Source organism: Sinocyclocheilus anshuiensis, unplaced genomic scaffold (genome assembly GCF_001515605.1).
Source record: "Sinocyclocheilus anshuiensis isolate Anshui unplaced genomic scaffold, SAMN03320099.WGS_v1.1 scaffold968, whole genome shotgun sequence".
In the NCBI taxonomy this organism is placed as follows: domain Eukaryota; kingdom Metazoa; phylum Chordata; class Actinopteri; order Cypriniformes; family Cyprinidae; genus Sinocyclocheilus; species Sinocyclocheilus anshuiensis.
Window position 1 is genome coordinate 486,564 of NW_015549636.1, and position 9,524 is coordinate 496,087.

The window sequence follows — 9,524 nt, forward strand, 5'->3', positions numbered from 1 at the left end:
CACACACACACTCACACACTCACACACTCACACACACACTCACACTCTCACTCTCACTCTCACTCACTCGCACTCACACACACTCACACTCACACTCACACACACACTCACACTCACACACACACTCACACTCACTGTGGTAAATCCTGTCAAAAAAAATCATCATTTAACAAAAAAAGAGGAGAGACCCCCTCCCCTACTATTAAACACCTTTTATTGGACTGTCCTGCTTTTAATACAAGTAGAAAACCGTTTTATTTAATAAGCTCTCTTAAGCACTTTTTTTTAATAAGACTACACCAGAAAGAGTTTAGTTTTTTTTTTATCATATGTAAGTGTAAAACATTGTCTAATTTGAAATTGTTGTGTTTTCAGAATTTTTGTATGTTTTTTTATTTAATTGTATTTGTGTAATTTGAGAATGTTTTTGCTACTAAGTTAACGCTTTTTTTAAATCTTAAGATAAGACATGAAGATATTTTTGTTTACATTTTTAGTTTTTGACTGCTAAAAGTAATATTATTTGTTTGCTTTAAACACTGTATTTTAATTTACGCACATTATTAAATTCAAACTTTTCTACTTGTTTTTTTTTTAATAAAAAGTTATTAAAATTTTTCAATAATTATCGATACCGAATGATATGAAACAATATATTGTGATACTTTTTTAGCTATATCGACCAGCCCTACTACTGACATGCCATTAAAATCTCTACTACAAAAAGAGAGAAATTGGCGTTCATTTAAAGGTTTTAGCTCACAGAGTTGCACTTATGAGTCAGATGAGCAATTATTACATTTACTATAACAAAATTGAAATGATTTCAGTATGAGGTTATGCTCTTGTTGGTGTGTTGGTTATAGTTTATTATTGTTATTTCATGGAAGGGACTTATGTTGTTGTCTTTCTGCATTTTTTCTCAGAATTATCATGGAATTATGGACAGGTATTTTCATTATCAGGATTTCCATTTTTCTTTTTAGAATGTTCATGAGCATTAATTTTAAAACCGGATTCTGTGATGTGTGTGTGTGTGTGTGTGTTTAGGACTGACTACACACTGCCAGATCAGGAGCTGAGTTCAGAAACTCTTATCGATGTTCCCAAACATCTGGGCAACTTGAAATACCAAGCTTGGGAGAAGATGAAGGACATCTGCTCTTACTGTGAGTACTAGACCTGTAAAAGTTAAAGGGATAGTTCACCCAAAAATGATAATTGTATCATTAATTACTCACCCTCATGTCATTCCAAACCCGTAAGACCTTCATTTATCAACCAAAGATGAACAAAGGTCTTACGGGTTTGGAACGACATGAGGGTGAGTAATTAATGACTGAATTTTCATTTTTGGGAGAACTATCCCTTTAATTCCTGTAAGAACTACGGTGTTTATTAATATCCGCATAAATGGCTTTTCCCTGTTCCCTTTAGACCCTGTGATCCTGAATTCAAACGCTGCTCCACCAGACATCTCTGTGTCAGATGACCTGACCTCTGTGACCTCATGTGTTCATCAGCAGGACGAGCCCAACCCTCTTCATCTGCACAGGAACCGTATGGTGCTGGGCAGTGTGGGATACGCTGATGGAGTTCACGCGTGGGACATTGAGGTGGGAGACAGTCACCACTGGAGTCTTGGAGTGTGTTTTGGATTGGAGGGAAAACCTACTACACAACCTTTGACCCCTGAAAACGGCTTCTGGGGTCTCAGACGTGACGGAGACTCGTACGAATTGATGACCGCTGGGATGTCGAGATTAAATACCAGTTTAAATCCAGTGGTAGTGAGAGTAAAGCTTGTGTATTGTTATGAGTGTCTTCAAGACACGATGCAGCTGAAACGCTGGAGGAAGGTGAGCTTTTCTGATCCTAGCAGCGATTCATTAATTGCAGAATTTGCTAGAGTGCCACTGGAGAAGAAACTCTTTCCCTTTGTGATCCCAGAAGATCAGGCCGTCCCGCTGCGTTTCGTCCCAGCTAACGTTACTCTAACTGTTGAACAGAAAATATCATTGCTGGAGAGAAATCGAGTCCCTTTTCTCTTTGTCTGTTTTGGTTTTTTCATGTTTATATTGATGACTCTGTTAGGAAAGAGTGACCAACAGGGCAGGTGAAAAGTAAATGGCGGTCCATTTACAAAGGTCTGTTATAATAATTCAGTCAGCTAAAAATTCAGCTAAACAAGACCTCTCAGCAAAACCAAAAGATCTAGCATTACTGCACTATAATGTGAATATAACCATTTCTTGTTACTGATCTGCTTCTTTTTACTGCTCTGGTTTATCATTGTAGTAGAATGATTGGAAATACATGCCTCTATATACATTTCTGCAACACCGTAATTACCTATACATACGAATCACTGCAGTTTCCAGTTGAAATGAACACTAGAGGCAGTAAAACTCTGACAACTTTTATTCCTTTTCACACAAAGTATGATTTACAGGTACAGAGTTTTCATTAATAAAGCCTAATTTTCACACAATTACTTGCAGGATACTATGACTTCAAAACAATTTTAACATCCTGCGCGATTTGAAAACGGATACTTTTGAATGTTGTCGTCACATACAGCTTAATATGCATGAGTTTTCTAATTCAATAGGTTTGCTCGGTAGCTCACCCGATACAGCGTTGCACTTGAGTGATGAAGAGCTCCGGCACGAACCCTGTGAAACTACGGTTCGACAAAGTAGGGGTAGGGGTGTGCGATATATATCGTCTGCGATAATATCGTAATTGTTGTTTTAACGATGTGCAATTTGACATGATCGAGTGTTTTGCAAAAACCATTCAAAACACCCCTACAGAGAGCATGCATACATAACGTGAAGTCTAGATTAGTGCGTGTGAGTAGAGTGTTCTTTCACTGCATGATTCAGTCTATTAAAATGCATTTAGAATGATCACAAATTCAAGACACGGGGGCAGAAAATATATATATTTATAGTTTATACCACTTCATATAGTTCATCGATTTCACACGAAGAGCGCCATTTTTCTTCAAAAATTACCATGATTATTTACAAACGTGATATTGATTTTTTTACAACAGCTCAATGAACAAAAAGTTAATTAAGAGACTTATGTTTTCGACACCATATCGTCTGTTTTTGCTCTATTTCGCCAACAAAAATCATTCCGAATACAGCCACAGCGCTGTTTTGCGTCTCTGAGCAACATGATGGTGTTTCGTTCCTGAATGAATCAACCATTTAAATGATTCGGATTCATTCGCAATGGATCACTTATTAACAGTGATTTGCTGCCACCTATTGGCAGTTTTACTTTCACATTTCGATTTTTTCCCCGATTTTTTTTTCATGTTTTAAATAATTTCAAATATCAGTATTTAACGTTTTATGTTTAATATATCAAACCATTATTTATGTGTTTGTGCATTTGTAATTGCAGTTAAATGCGTTCATGTCTTGCATTAAACAGTGTGTAAACACATCTAAATGCCTCTGAAGATGCAGCTTCTGTGTTGATTTAATTTGCTTGGTAACAGCCCAAATGTCTTATTATTATAATTCCCTGATTAAATGTAAGAATTTGACTCAAAAGATAATGGACACTTTTAGAAAAAAATGCTTTATAAAGGTAAAAATTCCCATAAAATGTAAACATCAGTTTAATCTTATTGGAAAATATTAATTTCTATCAGTGTGAATAAAAAAATAAAAATTATATTCATGTTTAATCATTTTAGACATGTGATTTTACTGAAGGCTACCAGGATAATTATAACTGAGTTTATTAAATTCATAAACATAAACAAACTGTATATATCTTCTCTATTTCCAGTTTGTAGCGTGGATCATTCATTGCAACATTTAATCTGATTCTCCTGTTTAAGAATCTGTTATTTTGAAAAATAATTTATGCTACTACTGCCCACTGACTTGGTTTTAAACCTATATTATTATCCAATTTATGAGCCTTAAAACATCTTAAAATGCACACATGTAAGTCAGGAAAATCTAAATCCCCCCCCCTACCAATCTCCATTTCGGGACCTCTGTATTTATAAAAACCTGTGCACGGCCCTGGGTGTAGGGGATATTTCCAACATAATAGAGCATTAACCTTTAGCCACACTCACTGGATATTTGAATTCTGAACAGCTACAATATGTACCTCAAGCAGCGTAACTAAAACACAGCAATACGTGCTTGTACCAACGTACTAAAAATACATTGAACGTGTGTTTTAATGCCACTCTCTGGACATTTCACTTTGAAACTGCTGCGAAACGTACAGTAAGGTGCGTAATTACGGTGTTGCAGAAATGTATATAGATGATTTCAGTGATCTTTATCATCCTCACAATATCCTGTAGCAGCACAGTATTGTTGTGATGTATCATGTGACTCATCTTTGCTTCTAGTAGCGCTCCGTATCCTGGTTTATGTGCGTAAATATCCTGTTTGACCAGGTCTGCAAAGTCTTCTCAAACTACAGTTCAGCGTCATTCATATTCCTTCTCTGTTGAAAACTAGTTGAAACTTTCATGTCTTTCCACTTTTCCTCCATTTTTGACTGTCAGTTTTTGGTATAGAATTATTATTATTATTTTGACTATGCTAATCAAGATCAAATAAATAATGAGCACAGCATCTGAGGACTCAACTTCTCTACTTTTGTTCATGATTGTTTTGCTTTATTTCCAGGTGTTTGATTCAGTCGCGGTTTCCCTTTTGAACGCACATGTAAAGTCTTCGAAGTGTGTTATATTTTTGTGACATAAATTTATTAGATATAGAATACATAGTACTGTATTTTAGCTTGCTTATTTTGCTCAAGAGCATGTCCACATGTCATACTAACAAGAAGCCATGCTTTTATTGCTGTAGTTCCAAGCACACAAGTTGATGCTGTTTGCGGATGTTCATTGGAACTGTGGTTTTGGGAAATACTGAATCTGTTTAACTGTGACATAACTTGCAACCATAGTTCGCTTTCTGTGCTTTTTTTCATCACTCAGTATCCTGGTAACTGTAACAGGACAAAGTGAAAATGCATTATTAAAAAAAAAAAAGTTTGGCCATTGGCCTTTTACCAATAAAATGCCGTTAATTTTACCACCTCTCACCAAAACATTCCCCCGGACAAGATACAGAGAAATATATAACAATCTTTAACATGCAGTCAAGCCAGCTGCATTGTGATGTGGCTGAGAAAGGAATTAAACTAGGAATTAAATTGATATTTTTAAAGAAATTTCAGTTCATTCTAACTTAAGCAAAACAGTGCTTTGTTTGTTACAGTTTCAGGGTTATGAAGTTTGACTTCCAAAAGGATGCAAGTTACAGTGAAATGAAAGAACAGGTAATAACGTAATGAGAGCGCACTGGGTTATTAAGCTTTGAAAATCATAACATCAAATCAAGAATAAAAACATCAAACCACCATTTTTTCTGAGGCAGATGTTGAGGAGTAAACAGTTAATTTGAGTATTTAACATTTTAAATGGTCTACAGCGGCATGCCTTCAGTGGACCGATGTCATCTTTTTGAATAATTTTTATGCTTTTCTGAGGTCAAAAGGCTCATGTGGGGGCCCTGGAATATTTCCTTGTGTGGGGCCTTGGGGGCAAAAAGGTTGAGAACCATGTTATCTTCAGGAAATACGCTGTACTGTGTGTGTGTGTAAATCAGCTACACAGTATATTTTGTTTATATTTAAGGGCAATGCATAAATGATATGGAAACGACTAATATAATATCAAAGTCAAAGTCAAAGTCTGCTTTATTGTCAATTCTTCCACATGTACAGTACATACATACAAAGAATTGAAATTATGTTACTCTCAGACCCTTGGTGCATACAGATAACAGTAGAGCATAAAAATACAGATAGATACAGATTAAATATAAAATATAAAATACAACTATACAAATATACAATAAGGACATGTAAAAAAATAAAAAGTTAAATAAAGCAGACTTGATGTGGTGCATGACTAGCCGTTCAAAGCACTTCATGAGGATGGGGGTCATTGAAGCAGGATGGAGATGACTTCTTCGGGACTGGAATGATGGTGGTAGCTTTGAAGCATGTGGTGACAACAGCCTGACTTAGTGAGATGTTGAAAATGTCTGTGAAGACATCGATGAGTTCCACTGCACAGTCTCTCAGTACACGCCCAGGAATGTTGTCAGGACCCGGAGCTTTGCGTGCGTTGATCCTGCTGAGAGATCTCCTCACGCTGTCCGGGGACAGGCAGTGACAGTCTCTGAGTACTCCTGGAGGTCTGTGGTGTTATCGTATGTGGCAGCCTGCTTAAACATATTCCAGTCAGTGGTGGTAAAAGAGTCTTGAAGAGCCTCTGACGACCCTTCCGGCCACACTTGTATCTGTTTGTGAACTGGTTTGGTGACTTTAACGCTGTGGTGTTATTGTATGTTGCAGCCTGCTTGAACATATTCCAGTCAGTGGGGGTAAAAGAGTCTTGAAGAGCCTCTGACGACCCTTCCGGCCACACTTGTATTTGTTTGTGAACTGGTTTGGTGGCTTTAACGAGCGGTCTGTATGCAGGCATTAGCATGACAGTGATGTGGTCTGAGGCACCGAGGTGGGGGAGGGGGAGGGCCTTGTAAGCTCCTCTCTGGGTGGTGTAAACAAAGTCCAGAATGTTGTTTCCCCGTATTGGAAAGTCTATGTGTTGTATTGTATTGTATAATACTTGTTCAGTATTATATATTTCAATATAATACTGAAAATGATAGCTCTAACACTAACTATCACAAACCTGTTAATTGTTTTATGGTAAAAAATTCAAAATTCTGTATCTATGTCTCTATAGAATGTCACAAACACATTGCCAGTACATTATTTATTTATTTATTTTCAGGCTTTTGCAAATTTGAATGTGACTCTGAGAGGATCTTTAGCGCACAGCACCCCCTGATGTACAGGTATATATATGTACAGGTCTTTCTGACCTTCTTTTTCTTCCATTGAAAGTTTGACATGTCATTTCCTCATACAGAGAGCCGGTACTAACATTAGGGAGTGTTTTGTTTGCTCGGTCTCTTTGCATATTCTTACAGAGTGTCAGAATAGTTTTTTAGTGAAATCTCTGTTTATTTTTATTTTTCTGTCTCCAAATGGCACTCGAAGCTGAGCTGTCTTGTCCTGTGTGCACTGATCTCTTCAGTGATCCGGTGTTATTGAGCTGTGGACACAGTTTCTGCCGGCAGTGCATTAATGCTCACTGGACCTCCAGCAGCTCCAGAAACTGTCCCGTCTGTAGACAGGTGTCTCCGCAGGAACCGGTGTCCAACCTGAGCCTGAGGAACACCTGTGAGTCTTACCTGAGAGAGAAAAACAAGAAGGAGGAGAAGGACGGAGAACACGAGTGTCTGATACATGGAGAGAAAATCGAGCTGTTCTGTCAAAATGATGAAGAGGCTATATGTGCAACATGTAAGGAACATGAGCACAGATGGCACCAAACACAGCCTTTACACCAGGCTGTACGACAACGCAAGGTGAGCCATTTTATAGCCTGTACTAATGCTTAATGAAATGGGTCTGTCTTCAAAAAAACTTAAACTTAAAAATTATTTTAATATTGTATAATTAATATTGTTATTCATAATTAAATAATATTTAGAAATTTAACATATGACACCTTTTATAACTGATGGCAAGTTGCCACATTATACATAGGCTTTTATAAATGCTTTCAAAATAATTATCTTCCTGGAGAGAAATGATTTGCTGGTTTGAGATGATCATAACTGGTTCTTCCCATTTGGGCAGCTGAAATCTACTCAAACCCCTTTAATTCCAGCAAACACACCAATAAAACGTTGGCTGATTTAATCTGTTCATTTCCAGCAGGTATTAAATCTAAGTTTTTGATTCTGAAATAAAATGTAATGTAGGCTACTGTTGATTACCACATAAAAACCCAGAAGTAGGTTTAAGTTAAGTTTCTGAAAAACAGGTTTGATTTCTTGTTTTGTTATCTCTGAAGGGGAAGCTGAAAGCAGTTCTTCGTCCTACTGAGAATATGCTGTTGTCATTACGGAACGGTGCAGCACAAGATGCCAAGATCTCTAAATACAATCAGGTGACAATTTCTATAGACATTCCACAGATATTTTCTTTATCAATTATGAAAACGTCTTCAATAGAGATTTCAATAGAGACTAAATAAACCAATTACACCAGGCAGGAATACTGGGGAGTGTTGTGATATTTTTTTCTTTAACGTCATTTCATATTTCACATGGAAACATTTCAATTTGAAATAGCACTTTGTAAACAAATATAGAACAAATACATAAAAAATGTATACAAACTGTGTGTGTTAAAAACATTTTAAGTTTGTGAACAACCTTTGAGGTTGGCTTGAGAAAGCTTAGCCTGAAAGTTTGAAGCACAACGTTTAGAGATAGATGTTTTCATATAGATGTTGTTAGTGCATTGCAAGCTATTGCTATAGCTGTTAGTACACTCTAAAAAATGCTGGGTTAAAAAGGGAAAAACCCAGCGGTTGGGTTGTTTTGAACCAGCACTGGGTTCTTTCTGGTCCTCATCTGTTTGGCTAATAAGAGTGCGATATTAGAGTCCAACATAACTGCAGCCGTTTCACCATTTGTAATTGTATCACTCCGCTTGCTGTACTTCTCACAGTGAGTGTCATGGTGAACACTCAAATCCACTATAATTTAAAAAAACAATACGGTTTTGTGTCATGGAATGTAGTTTTAAGAGCTTTTTAGGAGCAGTGGCGGCTCATCGGGGGAGGCCGGGAGGCACAGCTTCCCCATAATTTTGAGGTGAAAATGGGAGGAGGACGATTTAATGTTAATAAAATTCACAATTCATTTCAGTTCATGTCTCAGAATGTGTATTTTTTGTTTGTAATTTCACAGTTGTAATATCATAACGTGAAAGTGCCGCTTTTCTATGGCGAATGTGCCGAATCTGCTGATGTAATTACAACCGCTAATGATAGAGAAGGTTAGGGGGAGGCCAGGGGAGAGGCGAGCTCTCGTGCCTCCTTTGGTAAAAAAAATTAGCCAATCAGCATCGAGTGTTCACTTTCAGCGCTGAGGAGTGTTGAGAAAAGAACCCTTGTAGGGGAGGCTAGCCTCCCTTCTGATATCAGCCAATCATCACAGAGACGTAAATTACGTGTTATTAGTTTGAACGTCTGCCGCTGCGCTGATAATGTACCAAGTAGTTATGATGAGTAGCGATATTGAATATTTGATTGCCAACAGATTTACCAAGCTGTCATTCAAACAGTATATATATATAAAAATAAAAATAAAGGAAAACAGCCTAAGCTGGATATAGGCTACAGCAGTCGGCTTAATTAAATGGCATAACAGGCAGCTCTCTTTTAACACAGACTTTTAAGAAGGGATGGATGTTTGCTTCAAGTGATAGGCCAGGTAAGTGAAATTATATTATCTTGCTGTATGCATGTCCTTTTCTTTACGTTTTCTGACTAAAAGCAACCAAAAAGCCATTTTAAAGTGGTTAAGCAAATAATA

General features: G+C 37.1%; 2 protein-coding genes across 2 annotated transcripts in view; both read left to right on the forward strand.

Moving 5' to 3' along the window:
• trim35-1 (tripartite motif containing 35-1) overlaps positions 1-2,339 on the forward strand; it is a 4,335-nt gene extending 1,996 nt beyond the window's left edge. Inside the window, exons 4-6 of the mRNA XM_016448787.1 lie at positions 927-949; positions 1,051-1,169; positions 1,438-2,339. Of these exons, the coding sequence (XP_016304273.1) occupies positions 927-949; positions 1,051-1,169; positions 1,438-2,120 (825 nt within the window). The 3' untranslated portion in view covers positions 2,121-2,339. The remainder of the gene's footprint in view (positions 1-926; positions 950-1,050; positions 1,170-1,437) is intronic.
• A 4,779-nt stretch (positions 2,340-7,118) lies between these two features.
• The window catches only part of LOC107659756 (tripartite motif-containing protein 35-like), an 8,561-nt gene continuing 6,155 nt past the window's right edge, over positions 7,119-9,524 (forward strand). The window contains exons 1-2 of the mRNA XM_016448788.1: positions 7,119-7,502; positions 7,994-8,089. Coding sequence (XP_016304274.1) covers positions 7,119-7,502; positions 7,994-8,089 — 480 coding nt within the window. The remainder of the gene's footprint in view (positions 7,503-7,993; positions 8,090-9,524) is intronic.